General features: G+C 42.7%; 1 protein-coding gene across 1 annotated transcript in view; it reads right to left on the minus strand.

The window, feature by feature from the left end:
• The window catches only part of BMP6 (bone morphogenetic protein 6), a 98,346-nt gene extending 73,006 nt beyond the window's left edge, over nucleotides 1-25,340 (minus strand). The window contains exon 1 of the mRNA XM_062569987.1: nucleotides 24,758-25,340. Within this exon, the coding sequence (XP_062425971.1) occupies nucleotides 24,758-25,199 (442 nt within the window). The 5' untranslated portion in view covers nucleotides 25,200-25,340. The remainder of the gene's footprint in view (nucleotides 1-24,757) is intronic.
• Nucleotides 25,341-26,928: the final 1,588 nt, after the last annotated feature.

Raw genomic sequence — 26,928 nt, forward strand, 5'->3', positions numbered from 1 at the left:
GATGGCTGTTTTTCTCCGAGTGAGGAATAGGAAGCTGCAGACCTAGGCAAGAAACTTAAGCATTTATGGAATCAGCAAATGGCAGGCTTAGGCAGTATAACATGAGACAGTAAGGGCGCAACTTGTTGTTTAGCCTCCTACACTCGTCCACAAAAATGTGACCATCTCGAAATTACTTCACCAAATTACAAACCATGTCCCAGCTAAACAGATAATGTCCCTCCACCGGGGTATGGATGCTCTTCAGTTGCTGTATATAGCCCACAGCAAAGAAACTCAGAGCTGACTAATATCAACTTTACTGTAAGATATGGGAGTCCATTTTCCCTTCTGATCTCCTTGGACAGCTTTTGTATGTCTTTCAACCCTTCCAGTCTCAGTGATTTCAAATTGTTGACATCAGAACAACTATTCAGAGGTGGAAAGCCACAAAGTCCATCTAACAGACACAGGAAGAATACACTCTTCATCTGCGTAGTGCCCATAAATTCTCCTGCAGACTCTACCACCAAATGCAGAGCCATCCTTACTACCTCTGAAGATGCCCACAGCAAGCAACACATGAAGGCAACGTCAGACAGGCTTGTGCTCCAGTGGCTCCTCATTGCCACAAACATCACAGGAACTCTTGACATCCCCAAAAATCTAATTTGAAAGGAAAAGGCTCCTTCTGTCTGGGTTCAAGCTTTGCACTGAGATCTGTCCTCTCTTTCCTTCCATTCAGTTGACCAATCTGAGTCTCTATACATCTCTGCTCTCCAAACAGCAGAGTGTCATAATAGAAGTATGTCATTTCATAACAAAATTGATCTCTCCACTCTCCTTGAGCAAAAAGTTCTAAACATCCCCTAACATTTCTTAATATCTCTTAAATTTTGTCTGATTCTTTTCCTGATGACTTTTCCTTAAAAAGGAAGAACACATCTCCAAAGCTGATACGAAATACTGCAAAATGTATGTTCCCACATAATTGATATATAACACACTATATATGAAAGAATTAGTTTAATGTGACTGTGAGTTACCACATATTTATCCATTAATCTCTGTGTATTTTGTTACTTTATCCTCCACCCTATTGTTACTCTTATCATCCTGTCATGTCCTCTTAGTTGTCAAGGGCGGCACTGTCTTCTCTGTTATGTATTGGTACGATATCCAACTCAGTGGAGTCCTCTTTACTAACTCTAAGCACTGCTACAAAAGAAATAGCAATTAAAGCCACACAAAAAAAGATAAAATTCTGAAGAGAATGTACAATTTACATGACACGAATTCACAAAAATGCTGGTTTCATGTTGGTGAGAATGGCAAATCCCTAGGGAACCTCCATATTTTATAAGGCTTTTTATGGTGCACTGGGACAGAAGTGTGAAGATGACAGCTTAAAGCAGACTCTTAATCAAATGCAGATTTACCTATGGAGCACAGACCAGTGATTAGCAACTTACACCAGAAAACAGCTGTGAATCCAAAATGAATCTTGTTGCTAACTAAATCACAGCTCACCTGAATATAAAATAAAACCCTTGAAGAAAACACTTCAGTTAACCATCATTTTTTATTAACGGTATGCAGGACACTCCCTGCTACAAAGTCCTGCTTTTCTGGGTGGAGACTGATCGCTTCTGAGCCGTTTCTTCACAGAATCTGAACCACCCACATCTACCAGGAAAATTTATTGTGATGAATAGACCTATTAATACCAGCTTCACCCCACCCTATACTGCTTCAGAGTATGGAAACTTGATGGATGTATCTGGTTTTGGTTAATATGCCATGACTCTCAAGTTTTACAATGGGAAAGCAGAGGAAACACATTATGTATTTTATTGTAGTATTTTGGCACAGTTTCCATAAAATAGAAAATTCAACCTATTAGGGATCCAATTTGCAGTCTTTGCTTACCAAACCTTACACCCTTCTTTTCTTTTTTCACAAAAATTATTTTCTCCTTTGTTCCTCTCCTCCTTGCCCTGGCAGCCCTATCTGATAATACTCTCCAACAACAGTTTGACACTGTCGATATTCCAGAGGCCAGTTTGTTATGCAGTTACAGGATAGGCATTAAGTTATATTTTCTGGGCCTTGGACAATGCCAAGAACAGCCTCAGGTCCTTCCAAGATCATGACAGCAATAACATTTAAAAGCTTCATACTACTTTGGGACCCCATTGTGCTGGCACACTATAAAACTGGTATTAGAAGCGAATGTCTCTTTCCCCTACTCAGTCTGAAGCTTATAACCTAAAGGGCAAGATGTAACAGGTACTGGAGATAACCAATTGTCAGGCAAGAAAAGAAAGCGAACAACATTATATGAAGCTTTGCATAGGAAAATCTTTCTGAAGCAGGTTTGAACATGTAACAGACTAGCTCACACTTGAGTCTTTCTGTTTTGGTGGTAAGAGGCATGTTGTAGTGAAAATGCTGGCTGTCGTTAATATTTATGAGTGTATCATTCAACTTCAGAATTCAAATGTTGATGTAAAAAGTAACATTGTTCTAACCTTCAGAAAACCCTATGCTGAAAACTTAGAGGAAGGCCCCCCACACAAAAACAATGGTTTAGACGTCTGCGTGCTATCCCACAACTACAGATCTCAAATTATGGAGCAAAGAAAACGAAAATAAGCAACAGAGGACAACCACAATAACAATGGAGTCACCTCTGTGCAGCAAGACAGACAAAAGATATCGATATACTTAGCTTATGAGGTAAAGGATAGACCCAGTAAACCTATGAGGTAAGGAAGAAAATACAATAGGACTTCAAAGTCCACAAACCTCATTTTAAGTTTGTCTCACCATGAAAACCCAACAGTGAATTTCCTTTGCTCTAGGTCAACTGAAAGGCAAGAGTCCAACATCACTTCCAACGAAATTCACTTCACCAGCATGACTTTTGCATAGAGATGCCCAAGTGTACAACCTTGGGTGGGCTCTGTAGGGAAATCCTCCCATAAAAGTTGCTCTTTTGTCTCCAGGCTGCTCGAACTTTTTCTCCTCTGTGTTTGCCTGACATTTCAGGAAGTACCTGAATGGCAATTCCTTGGGAATAAGGACTTTTTATCCATGCATTCAAGAGAAAAGCTTAATTCTTATCATTATTAGTGTTAATATCATCACACCACTTAAAGCCAGACCTGGATACTAAATTGCTGTTAAAAGCATGATGGAGGTCCCACTCCTCTCTCCCAAGGAAGCAACTGCCTAAGTGTTTCAGCAATCCTTGCTTCCTTTAGGTAGAAAGCAGTGAATGTTGAATGTGAGGAAGGACAGAATGAGTAAGTTATATTCCAATCCTGCACTTCAGAGAAATAGAGACCAGCCAGGATCCTGGAGGTGTGGGGGAAGTAACATTACAATGACTCCACTTTCTTCAGATCATCTGATACTGCCATTAGTACTATTGGCTCTGAGCCACAGAAGTGAGAAAAAGTGCAACTGGACACTCATGAAGAATGACCAAATAAAACTTTAACATCCACATAAACAGAACAAAACATCTGGCTGGGATCAACTGTGGCCCAGCCGCATGTATTAACTGCACCAGTAAAAAATCACAATGCTATTCAGAACTATTACAATGGGGAAAAGCCTTAAGCTCAGCCTGGTTCCGTACCAGATTCTGTAAACAGTTTTGGGCCGTTTCTTGGCAGAGTTCTTCAATTTATTTTAGACCGCCAGCATTCGCCAGAGGGAAGTATTGGGAGGCCCATAAAATTAAGTTTCCTCTTCTAGTGTCAACTGATGAAGTAGTCTTCACTTCCTGACCTCAGTTATTGTATAGTACTACCTCCTGCTGTTACAGAAAGTTGCTGTGTGACAGTAAGCAAGCTGACACCTAATTGTTAAATTCAACCAAGTGTTTTAATTAAGGAAAGAGTGTCTTTAAAGTAAACTCTTAGAAGACTTTGGCCCAAGTTCAGGAAAGCACTTAAGTACAAACCTTAGACTATCCCTATTCAGGAAAGCATGTAGCTTAAGTGCTTTCCTGAATATAGATATATTCCTGCCTTGGGGCCTTAGAAGTGCACTAAATAATAAAATTTATTGCAGTCTGACTTCACTGGCTTCTCTGAAGTATTTATTTAGCTACATCTTTATTAAAAGAGTACAGTCACTTAGATTTTTTATCTATTTAACATCACTTACTACTCATTGATTGTATTTACAACAGACAAGTAATTTGTTAATGCCGCTTCATTTAAACTCTAGTCTTCTATTATTATCACTAAATTGCATCATTTTCTAGAAAAATATTCTAATTGAACCAGTTATCCCAATACAAAGTACCTATTGGCTGCATATCATCTGAAATCAATTTCTATGGAGTCAGAGGTCCTTTGAGTTCATTCTCAGTGATACTTGTAAGGATACAATTTCAAGTATTATCTAAACTTAAGCTCATATCTGGAGCATTTACTGAACACTAACTTTCAGCCAATACTTCTCCAAATATTAGTTCATGTATACCAGTATAGATGTCACAAGTCAGACCAAAAAGCTGAATTTCAACAAAAGCAGTTTCCTCTAACAAGGTTAGCATACAGTACCTGTTTTCCATCTCTCAGAAACTACTTCCAAAATCTTCTATCTCCAAATGTCAGATTCTCCTAAGAGAAAGCTGACCATGTGCAAGAGGGCAAGACACAGTGTGCACATGCAGACACAAATCCTTATGGAAATCAGGAGGGAATTTGGGTATGTTTTGTCCTACTTAACCACTACTCCTGTAGTTCATGGAATTAGAACCTCATAAAATCAGCTCAGAGGTGTCAAATTTATTTGTATTGCCAAAGTGGAATGAAATGAGATGCAACCATCATTTTTGTTGTGTTCCTTTATCGCACTGTATTAATACTGTGTTTCATGACTGACACTGATGGCCTGAGGCTCCTTTTCCATCCTCCTGTGAAGCATGAGATTGACCACAGCTAGAGCAAGAGCCTCAGTGCTCCTCATGGCACAAGATCCTGTTGGGACCCTGTGACTGAGTCCTGCTCTTGCACCTAGAGATGAGAATTGCAAAGTCTAAGAACAGCAAAGAAAATTTCCTCAAATCAAACTAACAGGGAATGTTTAGGGTTTTTTGCCTCTCTTTGTAATATGGAACACGGTCCGTGTTCCACATTGGGAATGTCACCTAGCAAACGTTTCACTCTTGTAAGGACCTCACTGATCTCTCCTGCTCTTCCTTGGCAGCTTACATCTGTAGGTTTTGGTTTTCCTACTCCTGTTCATTTTTTTTCCAGGGTAATTTGTCAAGTATTTTGTGACCTGTGAAATGTGAGAGAAAATTGGGCAGAATTTCCGTGGAGCTTTCTGGACAAGCTGCCTACAACTCAGTTGTCTGCGATGGAGGAAGAATGGACTCTGTGGCTCTGAGGGTCCTTCATAGTCCCAGCTGCCTTTTACTTTTCTTGCCCAGATTAGAGCTTTCTGTGTGCACCACAGCTTCTAATAAAAATGCCATTTTTGCACTAAAAGCCTTTAACACACATAGAAATACCAAAGCAATGGAAAGGTATTCAGTGTATTTACATAATCTATACAATATAAAAAACCTTTTTCAAATGTTGGAAAAAAACCTGCAGGATGAATTATCTTCTAGCTATGCAGAAAAACAGGTGAAAACGTAGATGCCCTGACTGTGACCAGCAGGTACATAATTAAAGGAACACCCCATGGTGACACGCGCTTAATTTGTTCAGGTGGCAAAGTTAACAAAATAAGCTCATGGAATGAATGCTGCACAAGCAGAATGACTTAAAATGAAGAAAAAGCCAGTCAAGATAAACCACGTATCTCAGTCAAATATAGGAAAGTCTACTTGCTTTAAAACTGATTGTAATTGGTTTCCCTCACCTTAAAAATATATTTAAAAGGGAAAACAGTATTTGTGGCACAAGCTAAACCACAACCATCTTATTCATCTGTTATTTCAGTTTTTCCTAAGGGCTCACTTAAAGGCAACCCAGACCAGCCTACTCTCAACAGTCTGTTAACACAAACTGTATTAATGAGCAAGAATAAAGAATATCATGATGGCTTTTCCTAGAATGGGACATCACCAGAAAAGCATATGAACATCATTTCCTACTGGACAGCTCCATCAGCCCTCCCTCCCGGACACCTCTGGGTGCCCAAGGGACACCACCCTGTGCTGCATCCCCGAAATACTGGGGCACTCTCCCCGTTACAGGTTTCCCAGCAATGCTCCCTGAAAGCAGATGCACTCACACTTGCTACTGTCAGAGCAGAGGGTTTGGAGGATTTCACCAACAGAAAGGCTTTTATGGCTAGAGCTGGCCTGTTTTCTCAGCTCCATTGGTTGGTCTAATAAAAACTCTTAATGCTTGCCTCTTCTATGCATCTAGACTTCCACAGCAACAGGGCACCATAATTAGTGCTTATAGAGGTCTGGATCATGCAAACAACAGAACATGAAAGAAGAGGTAAAATAATCAAAAACTGCACCAACAGCTATGGTTTCATTCAGCTGAAAACATTACTTTTAGAAAACTAAAATCTCTTAAAACATCCTCCTCAAAAATTGCATGCTGACTTCTCCTGCTCCAAAGCCAACTTACAGAGTCATTCTGCATGGGAAAGACCAGCAACACCTGCACATTCACCTTCCTTGTCAGTTCAGTATTCCTCCTGGCCTTGGTATTTCTCCTCTTTTCTGTGGCCTAGAGGCTGCATGCATGTAGCCAGCCCAAGTCGTGACCACCTCTGACTTACAGCAACATCTGCTTTGACACTGGTCAGGTATTTCAAAATTTGCTGGCGACTGTATCTGACATTATTGTAAGTTTTTTTCTTCCTTTTGCAGAGGCTTTCCCCAGTTATGCTTCACAGACACTTCAGCCTCAGGTAACCATGGCTGCTTTCACAGCCCACCTGCTTCAAAAAGCACTCTGATTATTTTCTCCTTGAATACAGCTTGGGTTTATCCAACAAGAAAGAGCAGAACTACCCATGTGCACATTTTATGCCTATGCCACAGACAGTGACAGACAAATATTTTACAATCCAAAGATGGTAGTTTCCAAACAGTTCAGATCAAAATTCATTTGCCTCAGATGGCTGGATAATCGCTTTTAAAACTTAATTGAAATCAGAGTTGACAGATTGTATATGCAATTCTGCTGAGGATTCCCCCCCCACCACCACCTTGTTTCTTTGGATCGCAGGCAGCCTGAATGCCCTAGCAGAAAATAAACTCCGGGGAGTCCTGCCTTCAGGAGAGGCCAAAGCAAAAATCAATAGCAAGCTCTGCTCTAACTTCTTTCTTGTTGCAGCCACAATAAGATGGGTACCCCAAGAGAATGGTGGCAGACTCCTGTCAACCATAGTTTTGGATTTAGGAATCAGTTCTTGTTTGCATGAAATTCTGGGGAATCCCTCCCATTATTTTCAGGAATTCATGCTGACCTTAGCTAACTGCCCACAGAGCAGAGGGCAGTGGGACAAGAAGAAGTGTGCAAAGGCCAGGAATTACAAGAATGACAGCAAGCATCCCCTTCTAGGTCATTATGACCTGGGCTTGGTACGTAACACCTAAACCCTATTTCTTTTGTTGTTGTTGTTGTTGTTCTTGCCAAGTGCAGGTTTTGCTGTCCTTGCTCTTCAAACAGCATCAAGCAATTTACAGGACTATTTCCAGGCTACAGCCGTTACTCCAGATAATTATGGCCTCAGAATCTGGCAGTAAGCTGTATTTTCACCAGGAGAAACACACTAAAAAATGTATCGCTTGATATCAAAGCCCTTACTGTGTCCTACCATTCATTCTTATTTTTCTACAGCTTTTAAGAATTTTAGAAAAGCTTGCTAATTTAAAAATAATGTATTAATCTAATCATGGTCTATCTCTCTCTCTAGCTCTTTTTTTTAATTGCTAAGAGTACCTGTAGCACAAAACCAAGTTTTCTTCCATCTTAAATTGTTACAGTCCAAAGCCAAGAACACATATGTTACTAGCTGGAAAATAAAGTGCCCTTGATTCCTAACTTTATTTTGGACAGTCAGCTCCAAGTTATTAAAAGCCAAATTCAGTAGTGAGAAAATATATATAGCTTCAGCTGTTTTGTGTGGGTTTAAAGTACTATTTGCTTTATGAGTAAGAAATTCAATAATGCATATATTTACATAAAAATCATTTTGACGTTTAAGTTACTTCTTGCCAAGCTGGTGCAAAAATGGAAATGTAAAAAGCATAAGCACAGAAATGATTCCCTATGCTGTATGTCTACTATTTACAGGTAATTTTCTTTTCTTGGCAATAAGACTTGAACAGTATGTTTTATAGCACTAAATCTAGCCACTCTGAGTCAATTTAGTGTTTAGGGTAACTGCCAGAGTGACAGTTGGAGAAATAAATTCTCCATGCCAGAATATAATTTAGCAGGGTTAACAGCGAAGAGAGTTTCCAGAACTGGGACCATTCGTGTGCCTTGTCATGTTCTGCAGATAGGACAAAAGTCATGGCAGCACAATAGGGTATACAGCAATTCTGGCACCCAATTATTTTTAAAGGCCGACGCAGTTTCTAAGCAGGGTGGCACCACTACAGGCCGTGGCAGAATATGGAAGGGACTCACTAGGGCACCTTGAAGCAAAGACCCAGATGGTTACGAAACGTCTGTGACTTTCAAACCAAAGTTGTTTACAAAAACAGGTCTATCTCATAGAAGATTTGCCCTCTGGCAAACTGCAGAGCCCAAAGCAAGCTGTGGAGAAGGCAAGGCTTCCCATCCACATACGGGCAAGCTGGCCAGAGACCAGGCAAGACTCCTGACCAAAAAAAAAAAAAAAATCCTGCAGGTATACCATCACAGCTTTGACAAAAGTGAATCCTTCACACAGAACATTTGGACCATGATAACCTAGCCTTCCTCAACAGAAAACGTGCATACGCATGTGAGTTGGATTGGAGAGTTCCCCAAAAACTTCTCAGGTCCCAGCCTGAACTGTACGCAGTGATTTATATTCTATCATATCTTCTCTCAGTTACTTCCCATCTGAACTATCTATCTCCTTTAGCCTTCTCTTTTCTCAAAGCCAAAAAGGAAAAGAAATCTCTTTAATCCTTGGTTAGGATAGGTGATGCACAGTATGACGTCAAATGCGTTATTTAATTGTATTGTGGCAAGCCATAGGAGCCCTGCTGTGCTAGGTCTCGGGATGAATGTACGACTGTGACTAAATAATTGATGTGATGGATCGGGGGTTGGAAGCTTTTCTACTACAGTAACCAAGACCATTCTTTACTTCATTTTTTTCCCCAGAGCAATTAGTCAGCTCAGGGATGTCAAAACACATAACTAGGCCACAAGACAAATTACAGTGTAAGTGCTGCAGCATTTGCCAATGACCTAACAGGCTCAGCCCCAAGGTTTCTTATGTTTGAAGCTTCAGGCCCCTTGTTAAGAAATCCAGGACTTCTAAAGACATTTTAGTAACGGTGAAACGACAGATAAATCCCCCGCACGGATCTTTACATACATACATATACATATGCATACATATATATATAAACAAATAGTAACAAAGCTCGGATGACGAAACTGATGACATATTGGTATGAGAAAGATATATATGAAATATGCACATATACATATTTTAAGCCTTTGTTCACCAGTTCAGATCCCTTAACAAAAGCTCATCAATACTTAATACTCTTGACAGGCTAAGCTGACTTGTCTGCCAATTATAAAACGCCATCTTTACATTCAAGTTACCCTACAGCATCATAAATAGATGCAAATGTACAAACAGAAACAATTAATCAGAGTTGAGGATAGTCTTGATCCTAAATGCAGCCTCATATGCTATATATTTTTTCTGCTGTGATCTCACTAGCAATGCATCACTGTTTTTAACCACTCTGAGTACTGATTCTAGGCTCAGCAGCTGTGTTTGTTTACAGGGCTAGAAATTAGCACAGGACAAATGGACTTCATCCAACAGAATTCTCTTTTTTTTTTCTTTTTTTCTTTTTTTTTCATTTTCCACTACACTTTACAATATATTGGTCCTCATAATCCAACGATATATTTGCCATTGACGCTGGCCAAGAAGAGTGGGTAAGCAAGGACGGTACTCACTAACACTGCATGAAGAAGCCTTTTATCACTCCAAGTGAGTGCTCGCTAATTACTAAGCATGGTCCAGGCACTTACAGGCAGGGAAGTCCATTACTGTATTGTCCATACGTTTTTTTCACTGCAAACATAAAGAATGTCATCACGATCCATCCTGCACTTTGCACTTTGCCAGTTTAGTAAAAGTGATGAAATTTGAAGATATGTTATACTTAAAGGGACCTGCCACTTGCAAATGAGCTCCCAAAAGCCAATTCCAGAAGACTGTAAATCAGGCTTCAGACAAGTCAGCCCTAAAATCATCTTCCATTTCAGGAGTGAAAGTTATTTAAAAAACAAATACAAGAACAGCCCTAGGCCCCTGTGTATTTTTAGTCTCCTCGGCTGTTTTCTTAACACAAAACTGAGGAGTTTTGCTTTGTGTTTCCCCCTATCCTGTTTTAGAACAATTAAAGAGGAGTTCATGGTTTTACTGGGGTGAGGCAACGAACAGTCCTGCCCCTAGTTCTCACACCCCATAGGTAAATATAATTTTAAATGTTTGCCTTATTTATTCAGAATATTTTTGTAAGTGACCCCTATTTATGCTAGAAGTTCTACAACAGATAAACATAGCATGCATTAAGTTGTAGTTTACAGACTGTTTATGTCTTCCACATTGTTAAAAATACTCCAGTTCCAGCTTATGAACTGTATTATACAGAAACTACCAAAGAGCCTGCTAGGCAGCTGCCGAATCCTGGTATTCAAACAATTTCTCCGTACAAATATTCACAACTGTCCACGAATCTAGTAATAAACCTTAATCAGACACCCATCTGGAGGTAAAAGAGTTATAATCACTACGAAACTTCTTGAAATATATATTTACTTGGGGGCTGAAAAAGCAAGTTTCCAGGAATAATTTCAGAGCATTTTGTTTCTGAGGGACTGCCTCTCACTATTTTTAACTTTGTTGCATGCAATAAAGTACACATTTATCTGATAATTTCAAATAATAGCAATTATGATGTTCTGACACCACAGTGCACATGAAGAACCCTGTCAAAGTAATATATTGCACTTTGCTGCATAATTATGTTATGCTGGAGCAGAGTGTTGGAAAACTTAGTATAATCATTAGCTGAGTGCTGAATGTTTTGATTGTCAGACAGGTTGTATATGATGCAAATATATGACTCAGAAATGATTTCACATAAACATTTTGGTAACAGTAATCTGACTCATAACCTCCAACACAGAAAATAACAAGCTTCACAAAACATCTGTGCGCTCCAAGCAATTCAAACTTGCAACAACCTTCAGAAATCTTACAGCACAGAGAAGGAGAGATTCTAGTCTTCAAAGACCTGATGCGGAGAGGTGCTGAAATCTATCTTTCCAAAAGAATTAAAGTGCCTGGGGTAAGAGAGCAGGTCCACAGCAAGGGTAGCAGAGGCTGTAGCTCCCACTGCAGATCCGCACCAGAGGGCTGTGACAGTTTACATCGACTGATAATCTGCCTAGTGGGCACTATTTATATTATGTCCTTCTTTAATATGGATAACACATTAGGGAAGGTCTGTTGTTACTCTACCCAGAGCTTTGCTATGTCAAGCGTAACACAATGCACAATCCATCTTCTATTTATTTTATCGTTCATTAAGAGGTGGGCAGCTTCTTTCACTATCCCTTTCTGAAGACAAATGTGCAGTTTTGAGTGACAAGGAGGATTTACTGCGTGTTATTTCAGAAGAGGTTTGCCGTGTTTATTCTGGAAAGTGCCATGAATAAATGGACTATCTCTTTAAGTCTTAGTGAATCACAGCTGCCAGCTCCACTACTGCCAGAAGCAACAGAATGTTTTGGGACCCCATAAAATTGTTTTTACTGAGATTAGTGATAGCAAAAGTATCAGACAGACCCAATTCCAATAGCTCCTGAAACATAAAGCAGTCATTATACTGACTTCAGCCATTACACTATATTTTTTATTCAGAGTTTCTTAACAAAACTATCAGTTAACTTAATGTAGAAGAACAGCTACCTTTTGTCTCACTTCAGCATGGACATTGCTTTACCTAAGCGTATCACTTTCGCTGCCTTCATATTACCGTAATTCAACCAAACCTTTACTAGCCTCTCTAATAGTTTCCAGTAAAAAATGTGCTAACCTGTGACCTCTTCCATATGTCCCATTCAGTTTTTCTTGCATGTCAACTTATGTCATATACAAGCGTTGCACCCCAACGCACACATAAGAACAGAACTATTTTCAGAACATATTAAGCTGCAGTTCACTTGATTTATATTAAACATAGACCCATATTTTAGCTCCCCAGACATCGTTATCCACTGAGAAAAGCATCAAAAGCAGAAAGAGCTCAGGGCAGATGTCACTGACTGCCTCCTTTCCAGCATGGGAATCTAGGAGGACAAGTCTCACCCTACGGCTACATATCTGCCCCGGTGCCATGTACTCCTATGGAATGTATAGGGTACAGCTGGCCCCAACGCTAACTCTGATGCTGCTTTCATAGCAGTGACGTACTTCTGGTTTCGTGGCTGAACAGCGTATTTTCCAACCACGGTTCACAAAGGTTGAAAGTCCACTGCTGGCCTAGCACCTCCAATGTGAATGACTGCAACCCTCCGTTTGCCTTGGAAAGACTGTACTCCCCATCACTTGCTACATTTGATCAAAAATTTGCTTGACTTTGTAAATCAGAAAGCAAGACAAATCGAGGGAAAATATTCTATTCACTACCTTCTGGTTTCTCCCAAGTACACATTTTCCACTGGTATTTTATGCTACTTCACTGACTTCTGACAGTGCCTGGTTATGCCAGGTAGCTCCTGTACTGTTAATAATACTGAGCTGGTTCCTCATAGTTCTGCAAATGTCCCCCCCCCCCCCCCCGTAAATACACATACTACATACACATACACTCATACTACGACCAACTGCACTGTAGTCTTCCTATATTATTATTATTTCAGAGACTTAAAAAGAATAGATACCTTTTTTTGCAAAATCCATTGCTTTGTGCAAATAGCAGACATTACATATAAATGGACTTCTGGCGAATATTTGTATTTGGATAGCATCCACAAAGATCTGAGGCATTACTGATATTAAAGTAGTGCTTTTAAGCATGCCTGAGGACTCGTGTCCCTAGCAGAGAGTGAAATAGAATAGACAGGTTTTGCAATACTGATGAGAAAGACTCGAAAGTGGGAAGGAACTAAAATGTAAGTCAAGTGAGAATTCCCAGCCTCCAACTGACTAACACTGTGACCCAAAGATAGACTGATTTTACTGAATAATATTGTACTGTTCCACTGACTTGACAAGTCACTTGGATACCTGCCAACACAGTAATGTGGAGTGTGGTTTAGCAGTTAGATCATAGGACTGGAAGTAAGAATTTCAAGGATCTCATCATAGCCCTGGTCCAGTCATGCACTCTAAGCCTCATTTTAGCCATTTGGAAAATGAGTATAATAGCGATTTACATTAGTCAAAGCACGTTGGGAGACTTCAACATTTATGAAGTGTTTTGAGGCCCTGGATAAAAGACAGAGTAATATCTTTATATTGTCTAATAAGTAATGAGCATTCCATATCCTACAGAATGGAACATTTTTGGATGGGACGGCTGCTACAATCATTAAAGTGTAAAAACTATCACATGCAAGAGACAAAACACAGACAGATCTCAAAGTGAAAATATCTCTTGTGTTGTGTTAAACAAACATATATATTCTTTCCAGTTATCTCCCATAGTATAAGTTGGAGCCTCCTTAAATATGAGAACGCTTTATTTTCTTTCCTCTCTTCCTTCTCTTTTTTTTTCTTTTTTGTGAAAAAAATAAATTGAAAAGGCAAGCCAAGAGATTCACAATCACTAAAGCCTGCAGAACATAGAGTGAATTTTGGCAGGACATGCATGTTTATCCTTTTCATATGCTGTTTAAATTATTTTTATAAACAAGTCATTATCTAGTATAGCCACTGCTTGGTCTCTTTCATGTCAAAGACTTTTGATGTTACAATAATTAAGTAAAAGGGTCTGCAAGCTCAAAATACGGTCTCCGGATGACAGTTTGTTAGGCAAAAGAGACTGCTGCTTTTCTGAAATGAAGGGCTTATTTTTCTGTCCTCTTCATTTAAGTCAAGCACTTGCCTTCTGTATTTGTAGATCAAATCTTTGCAAAGATATTCAAATATCAGACTTAAATTTTAGAATTACGCTCCTACTGTTTTGCATTAAAACTGCGTACAACCTTCATGTTAGCTACCATGAGAAAGCTTATTTAATGACTAGAATCACTACCAAATCAATCCTGCCAGTTCATTATAAACTTGATACTTAAAAATAAGCACACATCTTCTCTCACTCACATATATAGCCGAGATTCAAATTTTTCTGCTTTTCCAGGGTTGTTATTGATACTTTAAAAGCCTGGCTTTGCATCTCAGAGCTCAGCATTCTGTGATACTGGCTAGAGACATGTTTAGTGCAGAATTTTCATCCCTAATTCTCCAGAATTCTCTACTCCTCTTCAGAGCGGGACGCCTTGTCTCACCCCCAGTATTCAGTAGCAAGAGCAGATGTCCTCCTTCTGGGATCCAAAAGGAATTGCCTCTGGCTAAGGCAAGAAAGGTCAGGACAATGCTTGTGGAAAAGCCTCAACATGGCTTGCATGCAAGTTTGCTGAGATGTTGAACTTGGCATGATGAAAAAACAGATTAAAGGCTCCCAAGGCATCAATCACTGTTACATGCTGCATCCCTCTCTCTTACTGCACAAAGAGGTCTGTCTGTCCAGCCTGAGCTGGACTGAACCACCAGTGTGGACATAAGAAGAGAAGAAACATTAATGGAAAGTCCACAGTAAACTAACAGAGAGAATTCCTTTCTCCTTCCTCTTCTCCCCCGTGAAGCATCTATCGATTAAAGAATACCTTTTAACTGTGTTTAGTTGGAACCATTCAAACGTAACTTGCCCTTCCATCCATGACACAAAATTCGACTGACCTCAACCAAGTTTAGGTGGAATTAAAGCACCCACTGCTTCTTCACTCCCTAATACAGGGAGTCCCTAATACTCCCTCTTATTACAGATACTTTTAATGAGCTTTGAGAAATAGAGAAAATAAGCAACAGTAAGTGTTCGTGTCTAAATAACTTCTGTAACACAGTTTACAAAGATGTGGCAGACAAGTATCTTGTGTCTTGTACATCACGCTTGTTACAGTTCAACTTTTTTTCCAACTTATTTGGATGATTTTATTCCTGTTTAAGAAGACCTGGATTGCCTGCTTACAGTTTCATTCTCCCTGATTCATCTCTCAAACAGTCTGGAAACTCCAGGGAGACAGGAGACACGATGCAATAACACACCTCTGTCTCAGACAAACTATATAGACCCTTCTCTCCAACAACTCTTTCCTCGTGGCCGTGAATATCACAGCCCACAAGCTTTAATCCTTTTTTTTTTTTTCATTTTTTAAATGCTGTTTGTTGCCTGGTGTGGAGCTAAGTGACTATGCTTTAATAGACATTATGTCACCCTTCAGCCCTTATGCAAACACAGTGTCTAATACCTTGACCATATATGCCACATGAATGTAATGCAGTAAATGACAAGATAAGAATACTGCATCTGCACTTGCACAAAGTAGCACACTACACCACGAACATTTTTATGTATGTGGTTTAAACATAGTAAATTTTAGAACTTGTACTTGGTAAAAGAAATTGTGACTTTTCTTGCCAGTAGCAAGATTCTGGTTTGATTAAATATATCTTATTTACAATAGCTGATTCATACTTCTTTCTTACTGCAAAAGACCATTAGAAAACACGGAATAACACATCTTTGGAATACTGTTTGAAAAACACTTTCTCATTTACAATCGGGAAATCTGACTTCTGCAGAACAAGTGTTAACACTGTCTTGATTAATTTGTAAAGCTATTCAAGCCATGAAGTACATCTGCACACTGAGTATATTTCAAATACTGTGCTTCTGTTTTCATTTTCAAAATGTTTTTATTTATACACTAATATTTGACCTACGAATATTCCAAGTTTATATGGAGCCAGCTGTTCTAAATTCTGATTACACTGAGCATTCGTGCAAAACATCAGGTGATATCACTGGATATTTTTAATGGGAAAGTTCACAGGAAAGCAGTTATGTATTCTTGTGATTAACACCACATTGGATCAAAACAGTCATGTCTAGCTCTCTTAAAATACAGCTACTGTTTTAGTTAGCAGAACACTTCAGCTCTGTCTACATTATACTTTTTTGCCAAAAATTCTCACTGTTGCTACCACTGATTCAATTCTGTCATTGTGCTATGACGAACACTTAACATAAAGAAGAGCTGCAGGCAGTTCTGTCAAAATCTTCATGCCCTTAAAAACAAAACCAAAACATTGCATGCCATCACCAAAAAAAAGAAAAAGAAAAACCTAGACAACAAAAATAATCACCCAGTCCTAAATGGCTGTCTCTTAGCCTGGGAGCCTAACTAAGAGGAAGTTAAGGAAATATAGACCCCCCCCCAATCTGAAATAGAGTTTAGATGCCAAAGTCCAGCATGATTTGTTAGACACCCCAGCAATCCCAGTAGCACCTAGTTTCTTTAAGTAAGCTAGTTTGCCTGTTACACCCTGGTGGCAGCTATGGCCACAGACTACCCCCAAAGTCACCATCCTGGGAGACTGGGGACCCTCATGCCCCACATCCCCCTACCCAGCAGGACCACCCAGGGGCCTGCGGGGTGCTGACCGGGCACAAAGCGCCCGGCCGCAGTGCTCCTGTGGGAGCAGTGTGTCTCCTCAGCAAGCAGGGATGCCCACACCTGCTGCAAGCCAAGGAGGAGGAAGGAGGAAGGATGCAAGCCACAGAGGAGGAGGAAGGAGGAAGGATGCAAGCCACAGAGGAGGAGGAAGGAGGCCCCACTCCTCCTCTTCTGGCCATGACTGAAAAAAAAAAAAAAAAAAAAAAAAAAAAGTTGAAAGAAAGAACCTGCTGAGCAGTTTTCAGCTATTCTCCCCTCACCCTCAGCTATACCAGCCTGGTGATCCCCAGGCTGAAATACCCATTCCTTCTCCGCACCCTGAAGTTAGGTTCACTTTGTATGACTGGACACCATCTTACAAAGCAGGCGCACAGAAGACGACTCTAGATCTTAACCATGGTCTCCCAAGCCCTGATGTGATGCCTGCTGAAACGAATGCAAATCTCTCACTTGAGAACAGCGTTCTCCATTCAGGTGATGTTATTTTTTTCTCTGTTGCACATCACTACATAAATGGTAAAACAGCAGTGCTAAATTATTAGCAGTAATTGTACCTAAAAGGAGAGTTCCTGTGCAACTCTTGGGAAACAGCAAAACACACAATGGGAATGTTTATGAAGTAAGTAACTTGTACCTTCCTCTAACTTTGTACAACTTAGCAATGATGCAAGATCACTTAAAAATAATCATGCCTCCACAGCATGGAAAGTCTAAACACCACCTTCCTTCCTCCAAAATCACAAACATCACTTACAAGTTTATATTTAAAACTTCGGGAGAGAATGCCACCACTGTGATCCGCTGGGTTAGATTCAGCAAGGACCTACCATCACTGAAGCAGAGGCACAACAGGCCTCCAGCAACAGGAGCTCCCTGCAGGAGCTTAGTGCAAGACACTCCCGACAGAACTGGCTGAATGCTTTTCTGATGAAACAATGTTCACCAGAAAGAAAATTGCTGGAAAAGAATCTTCATATATGAAACAGCTTGGTTTCATCTTTGTTTTGTTTTGAGGAAGAAAATGGGAAGTGTTACTTTTATATTTTTAAAACAAAATACCTGGGTTACTATTTCAAAATGTAACTTCTACTTATTATGCATATAAAATTTGATTTGAATTAATCAAGACCGCTTTGGCAATACTAGTATTTTCCAATCGTGACTTTTTTTTTTTTTTTTTTCTGTGAGTAAAACCTCAACATTTCATCCAAATTTAACACAGGATAAATTTCAAGTTCTGAAAAGTTTTCACAATGCAGAGAATAGGCCTCATAATACCACATGGTCTGGTTTCAATAGCATTGTCCAGATGACACTTATACCTAGATACACAGCTTTTACAATTTTGCCCTCCACTGATTTTGATAGTGCAGTATAAAAATTAACAATAATCACTAACAGCACTTCCACACAGGGACCCATGATACAGAGGATAAGAACCAATTCATTCTCTTTCCCAGCTCACAAATACAAGCTGAGGAAGGTCACTTAAAGTTAAGACTAGACAAACCATTTCATATTCTGCTTCCAAAGTATTTCTACATATTAATTTCACTGGAGAGTCTCTGGAAGAGCAATGATCTATGCTACAGTACTGGTTGTTTATGGACATGCTGCAGTCCTTGTGTACTCTGCTGTAGGTGCACGCGTACAAGTCTTCTCTGCATTTCAGGCTGCATGTGTGCATGGGGAAATGAAATTAAATAGCAGCTTCTCTTGAAGCCACATGTGTTCCAGGGCTCCTGTGCAAAGGCAGAAAGATAACTGTAGTCATGGTTTCCCTCAAATTCACAGTCCAAAGGAGCTGAGGACTTCTAAAAATAATGTCAGGCGGAGAGCCATCCAAGGACCATGGTTAACTGTTTGCCTCTTCTTTAATCATGTCATCAGTTAGCTGCCCATTAGCAGGTGACTAAAAAGTGATGACTACTTCAAGAAAATGAAATAAACCAGGACCTTGAGCTGCATCAGTTGAACCTCAAATGTAAGACTGCTCTCGAACATTTGGGATCGATCCTGGCATCGTAGTGCAGTAAACAAGGTTTGGCAGAAGTCAGTAAAGTCATTCCCATCATCAGCTTCGTGATTTCTAATACTGGCCTGATCTGGACACACACGGACGATGCTGCTTGCATGCCGAGAGAGCGAGGCTTTCCACAGCCAGCTGGCAGCACAGTCAGATATGCAGCATCGCACACTCTAGATATTCTCTGTGAGCAGATGTCTTGACCTTTACAACATGTGGCCAGGAGTATAAACAGATGGGATGACAGTATGAATGATACAGTCCCGTCAATATAATCAGGCAATCTTCCCGGATACATCTTGGTTGTCTAATTTCTTATCTCCTGAAAACAAGCATGATACCAGAAAAAGACAGGTACGCTGATCAAATGCTTTAGGTTTAAAAAAATTAATCCGCTTTAGAAATGAACTCCAGGGTGCTATAGCATTGCTTTCTTCCTATGAAAAGCCACGCAGAGTGAAGACATGTTGGTTGGATATAGGTGCTTGACACAGATTCACGAAAATCATTCCTAGAAGAAAATCTGGTAGATGACTGATGCCAAAAAGATGAAGAGCCTACATGCATAAGCTGATGCTTTTTAGGCCACAGTGGGAGAGAACATTCATACAGCTAGCCCTACATTGACTTCAGAGTAGCTTACTTTCAATGAAAGGGAGCACTCCTGCTCTGGCAGATATTTGGGGTCTTGTAAGAGGATCAGGATTGCTGGTTTTGGGATTCTAAAATACAAGACGCTTTACATGCAGTCACAACTCGAGTCAAGCAGATGATTTTCTGAGTTGTCCTTTATCTTCAGGACTGCTTGGTAAACCTCTGAATCTTCCCTCATTCTTTTCTTTTACATTCTCCCTAGAGACCTGTGGGTCTTTTGAAAGAAAGGGGAGTAACCCTTTAACCCAAAAGGATAGAGATACAGTGAATCAAGGCTGCTTATCTGCCACAAGAAGGCACAATAATGTGGATAATCAGGCACTGCATCTCAAAAGCACATTTTTATGATCCTTGACCCTGGTCTTTTTCTTTAGTTTAGACTTTTCCTGCACTATTATCCAACTAGCAATAGTCCTAGATTTGGGTCATAGCAGAAATCCTCAAAGACTGTCACTGGGTTGCCAGTTTTATTCTTAGGGGAAGAATAAAACCATTTTCTGGTCAGTGTGGATGTCTGGATAGGAAGGCATGGATAACAGACCAGATCAGCTTTTCCTAATTTTGACACAGGACTGTTCCACAGCATCTTTCATTATACAAAGAATAACTCTGGCCATGGTTAAAGTAGCAAAGACTTCAAGAACCTGCCTACCTTTCTCTTGTAACCACAATACATATGGCATACACTGCATTGCTCTAAAGACATCAGCTAATGAAACACGGACTGGAGAGTGTCTTCATTTCCCATCAGCAAGAGTGATTCACAGGGAATCACAGAAGCTTTAGCTCTGTTACTGTCCGCAGGATTAGTTTGCAGTTTGGTTTGAGTAGTGACTCCTCTTTCCTCGTTTCCCTGGACTTAGAGAGAAGGGATTTGTTGTTGGTACTTGATACATCTCCTACTAAAACAGCCTTGGCAGCAAAATATGTGGACATTTGCTCGAGTCTAGCTGTCAGTCCAGTGTCACTCTTGAAAGAGGGATCTCCATACCAACACAGGTCACTCTGAGAGGTCAAAGAGGAGAAAACCCTATTTGATACCACAAGGGACATACAACCAATGTCAAAGGGGAAATGCTAACAAATGCTGTTTTCCCAATAGCACTCTGATTAAACATGCCAGTGCCACACTTATATCAAGGATTCGCCCACACAGGAATTCAATGTTTCCATGAAGAGACACACTAGCCCATAATGCCGGCACCATAATCCTTTCCATACGGCTGTTCCATTGGCACAGAATTCAGGCACCCCAGCCGGTCTGAGAAATCTCAGATAGAGAGATCTAAACATCTATAGAGATGCTGATATCTGAGCTAGTTACCGAGGCTTGCTATATGGGAAATGGAAAGAAGTGGATACTTCTAGGTTGTAAATCATCTTCCCCTAACGCAAATGCCTAAAATAGACACTTTTATGATCATCTGTCCATAACAGAAAATGGTTTTACATAGGGTAGCATATCTGTGCTATCAAATTCTCTTTTGCTGTCTAAGTCAACAAATGAAATTTGTAATCCAAATTATCTGGTTTGAATCTTAGACGTGTTTCTACTTGCAATAGGAACAAACACGTTTATTTCTACTCCCTAGTACTGTATCTAGGTGTTCTATAAACAGAGGGCAAAACAACTTCTAAAAATCCTGAATGGTCAACATTCTCCTGAAATTAGCCACTCTGGGAATTGCCCACACCTTGCTAGACTATACTGCAGTGCAGACATCACTAGGTAGGCAAGACAAATCCCAGACTCCACTCTTTGAAGACCGATATTCCTTGTCTTCTCTGTAAGATGGCAACTGCCTGTGTTTGGAGAATATCCACTTCTCTGTGCCTCCCTCATTTTTATTTTTATTTTTTAAAAGCAACTGTCTCCTAGAAAGTCATCTTTGAGACAGGGACAATGTATCTAAACTGCCAGAGTAACAAGAGACCTCACCCAAGTCCCTTAGCCTGCAAGATCTTGACAAGGAGGACTTCTGCACTGAGCATATACAGAAACATAGTCTTCCCCAGGCAGAAAACACATCCACTGTATCCCCAGACTGAAGAGGTGTGTATGTTGGTCAGGAAGGACTGGAGCACTGTATGTTTAAAATCAGCAGCAGCTACAAGCTACTGACTTTTTCTGGGCTATAGGGCTGGAAAAATCAAATGTACTTTTAAAGGAACATCGACATCTGTAAACATTTAAAACAAAGCAGGATTTCTCCATAAGGCTAATCTAGATGATGGCTTTGAAGCACAAAGAAAAGTGTCAACTCAAATATTTCTCTGGTTCTCTCTTGCAGGAGAAGTAATGGGGGAAACTGAAGGCAGCCCACAGTGTCCACTCATTAGGGAAAAAAAAGTGTGAGTGGCTGTCATTCGCAGCTTTTTAACACACGCACACCGCTATTCGAGAGTATCTATTTACCTACTCCACATGCATATGCTTACATGTATCTTCCACACTATCTGAACTATATATACTGAAATAACACTGTACACCTCTGATTCTAAGGAAAAAAATACGAATCACTCAAATTTCTTTGGTAGCTGCCACCTCAGTAATGAAAAGCCAACTCTTTAAGGTTGCACGTGGACAAAGAAGGCTCTTCGGAAGCTGATTCTGACAGAGCAGAAGTTATTTATAGGAGGTCTGATCACATGCAGACATTGAAAAATAAAATAATTCTGGCAGTGTCTGCTTATAAGGACACTTCAACTGTGAGTTTTAACAGTCGCTTGGCATATGCCTCATTGGAACAGTCAGTGTCCTTGAGAACAGGAAGCCTTCCCTTTCTACCGTGATCCAAAATGTGTGTGTGTGTGTGTGTGTGTGTGTGTGTGTGTGTGTATGTGTGTGTGTGTGTGTGTGTGTGTGATTTCTAGATGGTATCATGACAAGCCACTTTACTAGAGCATAGTCAGAGCCGGCTTTCGCCCATCAAACCTTGAGTTCAGGTAGTGCAATACAGCCTCAGGTCTTCTAGCATGAATTACTATTTAGCAGAAAAGTAAATATTAATACACATATGAAGAACCTAGAAAAATCCCTCACATGTCAGACAAGCTACAGAATGCAACAGAACAGTTGTTTGGTCTCAGTCTGTTGATCTGCAAACAGCTCAGTAACAATCACGCTAAATGACATTACGGCTTACGACTCGGCACTTGGAAGTCGATGAGAAATTTCTGAAGTTGATTCATACTTCCTGAAACTCATAACCAGCATTTCAACTATGCTATTTTACTACATTACATGAATAATTTTCCTTGTTGTTACGTAAGTGTCTAGATTCAAACTATTGGAACTGATTTGAATCTGGTGAATGTTTTTATTTTCAAAAGGAAAAAATACTTTCAGGTCTACTGTCTAATACTGCTTTTCAGATACTTTAATACATAGGCTGCCAAGCACTTTCTATAAACACGACATGCAAAAATTTCTTCCCGAAATCACCTCCTCTGGGAACTGCCCAGCACCTTGCAAGCACCTATCCCAGCACCCTTTAAATAAAACTTACTATGGAGATTGCTTACAGAAAGCTACCGTCAACACAGCACTTTTTAAATTTGTGTGCTCCAGGTACACATCCTGACAGTCCCCAAGGCAGAGAGAGGCAGATGCCAGCAGGAGTTTTACACTCGTCCAAAAAATCGAGTTCGGGGAGGCGGAGTTGGGGAGTAGCACAGTAGAAAGGAGAACAGAAGCACCTGTGCTTGGGAATTCAAAATCCATACAGTATTTGCACATCTCTCAGTGTCTGAGCTAACCACAGACCGCGGGCTTCACTGCTGGGCAGTTTCAGGATATACCAGTCTAAAGTATGGCACTGTGGGGTGCCAGCCCCACATAAATACACTCGAGCTGATTAAGGTTGTGATTCTGAGGATATAATACATTATATACCCACGTAGCTCCAAACTGCTGCAAGTACTCTGCACCCAGGGTGGCTTAGCTGTGTCTGCAGGAATTGGAGTCATCCTGATTTCAGTGCAGACAAACCCTTCAATACACATTCGCAGTGCAAGGGGGGGCACTTCTGACCTATTGCAGGTTTTGGTCAAGTATGAAAATCACACAGCCCTGGGTAATAAAGCAAAACTTGTTCTAAAAACCCATACTTTGGTACAAAGTTACTGAATGCATCCAGCAGTGCTGCTAGTAGCTCTGACAGATTTCCAATTGCAGTGACATATCATTGCTCTATTTTAGGAAACACATGAAATGCAAAATTTTTAACAATACAAGATATGTCTCCACACACAGAGATCATAGTTCTGATGTGCAGGTCTAGAATCATCTGGGAGAAGATACAGTTCTGAGCTGACTTGCTGAGACGCTTGAACTTCACCAGCATTCACTAAAAAGGGAACTGCAATTTGCCAACTGAAATATTTTCATTCTTCACATTAGGCTGAATCTAATTACACTGTTTCCTTGTAATTGCAGTCTAGTACTCACAGCTCCTTCAAGTAAAAAGCTTAATGGCTTTCCCACTGAAATTCCCACCTCGGAGCCTGTCACATTAGTAACGAGCTGACAACATGATTTGTTTGAAGGGCAGGTTGACATCTAAGAGAACTTACTTCAGGATTCCCACGATACAGATTTTTACCATGTTCTCCGCCACAGGAGTACCTGACGCGGAGGTAGACAGGCATCACCAGACTAGCTCAGACCCCCTCAAAAAATAAGTATAAAAGAAAAATATAAGGGATGGCATGGAGTCTCACGGGACAGTCTCCGCTCCAGCTCCAAAAGCAGCGGCGCGGACGCAGCGCGCATCCACAGGCGGCAGCCGGGCGGCTCTGCCGGGCGCCGCGCGGAAAGCGGAGCGCAGCGCTCTGAGCGCTGCCGCGGAAACACAGGGCAAAACGACCGCGGAAACGCACCCTCCTTTTTGCCCGCTTTGGGTTGGGGGGTTGGGGAGTTCGGGTGTTTTTTTGTTTGTTTGTTTTTTTGTTTTTTTTCTTAGGGGTATTTCGTGATGTTGCCACCTGCGCGGACGGAGGGAAACCCGCTCCGCCGCCGCGCAGCGCTGCCCTCCCGGCCGGGCGGACTTCACGCGGGTCTCGCGCGGCGCCGCGCCCGTCCAGCACCCCCGTGCGCCCGGGACCCCCGCGGCGGGGGCGCGCAAGGCGGGCGCCGCTGCGCGCCCGCGCAGCCCGCACTCACCCAGGTTGACGAAGCTCATCACCATGTCGGCGTCGTTGAGGAAGGCGCTGTCGAGGGCGCTGGGCAGCGGCGGCGGCGGGGCGGCGAGCGGCGGGCGGCCGCGCCGCTCCGCGCCCGCGGCGCCCTCCGCGCCCTCGGCCAGGGCGTGGTAGAGGTCCAGCATGAAGCGCGGCGCCGCCGTGAGCCGCCCCGGCGGCGGGGCCGGCGGCTCCCGCGGCAGCGGCCGCGGGCGGTGCGGCAGCCCCAGCACCGAGAGGATCTCCCGCTGCATCTCCCGCTTCTCGTGCGACTTCAGCCGCCGGTAGAGGAAGCCCGAGGCGGCGGCGGCGGGCGGCGGCTCGCCGCGGCCGCCGCTCTCCGCGGGCAGCGCCGGCTCCGCGGGGCGGCAGGCGCCGCTCAGCAGCGCGCAGCAGCAGCACAGCCAGGCCAGCCGCCGCGGCATGGCGCTGGGCCGGGCGGCGGCACGCGAGGTCCCCGCGTCCCCCCTGTCCCCGGGGGCGGCCCGCTCCCCTCCAGCCCTGCCCCTACGCGGGCTGCTTCATGGGCCGGCGGGTCCCGAGGGGCTCACAGCTGCCCCCCGCCGCCCCCCATGGCCGCCGCGGGCACCCCCAGCGCCCTGCAAGCCCGCCGGCACCCGCCGCCGCTCAGGTGCGGCGGGGCCGCCCCGGCCCCGGCCCGGCTCCGCTCCACTCGGCTCGGCTCGGCTCGGCCCGGCCGGCTCAGTGCGGCATGGCGCTGCCCGGGGGCGCCGCGCCGACGGGGCGGCGGGGTGCGTGTGCCTGTGTGGGCTGCGGGGAGGAGGCGAGGTGAGGAGGAAAAAGAAGAGGAGGAGGAGGAAGAGCCAAACTTTGCCCCGAGCGTGCCGTCCCTGCGAGGGAGCTGGCGGCTCCTGCGGCTGCAGCCCCGGTCCCCGCGGGCTGGCCGGAGAGGGGCTGGTGGCAGGGGAAAGCAAATCACCAGCGCGCCCGCCTCTCGGCGGGGCGGGCGAGCGGCCGCTCCTCCCGGGGCGGGGAGCGCGGCCCCGCGCCGGCCGCAGGTAGCGCGGCCCCGCGCCCGCCTCCGCCGCCGCGCAGGGGGCCGAGCCGCGGGCACGGCGCGGGGGGGCCCGGGGGCCTCGGTGCTTCCGCCGGCCCCCGCCGGCCCGCGCGGAGCCGGTTACGCGCGGCGCCGCGGCCGCCCGTCGGGGAAGGTGCGAGGCGAGCTCCGCCGCTCGCGGGCTTGGCTGAAGCCGTCCCTGCGCCGCGGGTTTGGCGGGAGCAGCGCTCGGGGAAGAGGCTCCGCGAGCGCATCAGCCCGACGTCTCTATTTATTCAAAAAAAAAAAAAAAAAAAAAAAAAAAAGTTTTGCCGTCAAAACTGCCACATCTCGTCTGCTCCTGACCGCGGGAGACTTTTATACGATGTACCTTGTTAGGAAAATAAATATGGTTATTCTGCATTCTGAAAGAGCCTCGCAGTTCATTCTAATAGATAACAGCATTATATATCTTTTCCTAGGATGCCATGCAAAACTGAGCAGAGAGTGTTGGATAAGCAGCCAGGCTAAGTACCAGTAACCCCCTCTGGCCTCGATCTGTCAAGTAAGAATTTGTCCACGAGAAACGTGTAAAAGGTTATGTTGCTATAAAATAACATACCAGTTCTTACAGTAAAGGTCTTAGATCAGTTCTGATTCCAGCCCTTGCAAAAAGAGAGGGGAAAAAAACCCTTCGAATAGCTGTTGGGTTGACTGACTGGTCTCTGACTTCATGGATCGTGCTTGGGTCGCATGAGTAAATCCAGGCTAGCCCCACTGAAATCAGTGGAATTGTTCTGGGTTTAAACTGGGATAATTTTGTAGGAGTTGGCTCTGAGAATAATATCTGGACCATTTGAAGTCACTGGCAAAACTTCCATTAACTTTATTAGAATCAGAATCTGGCATTAAGCTCATATTCAGTTTCCCAGAGACACAGCTGAGAATATTCAAGACAGAATATGGTACTTTCAGAAGTGGAGATTACACCAAACAATTACTTAAGTAAGGTTAGAGATGAGTGTTTTAGCTACACCTATCAAGGAACACCATGATATAAGCTGTTTAAAAGGTTTTTTGGAAGGAAAAAAAATGCATCTCTAAGGAAGTTTGTGCATGCCATCCTTTTGTGGGGGGAGAGAATGGGGAGGGGAAAG

Source organism: Rhea pennata, chromosome 2 (genome assembly GCF_028389875.1).
Source record: "Rhea pennata isolate bPtePen1 chromosome 2, bPtePen1.pri, whole genome shotgun sequence".
Taxonomy (NCBI): domain Eukaryota; kingdom Metazoa; phylum Chordata; class Aves; order Rheiformes; family Rheidae; genus Rhea; species Rhea pennata.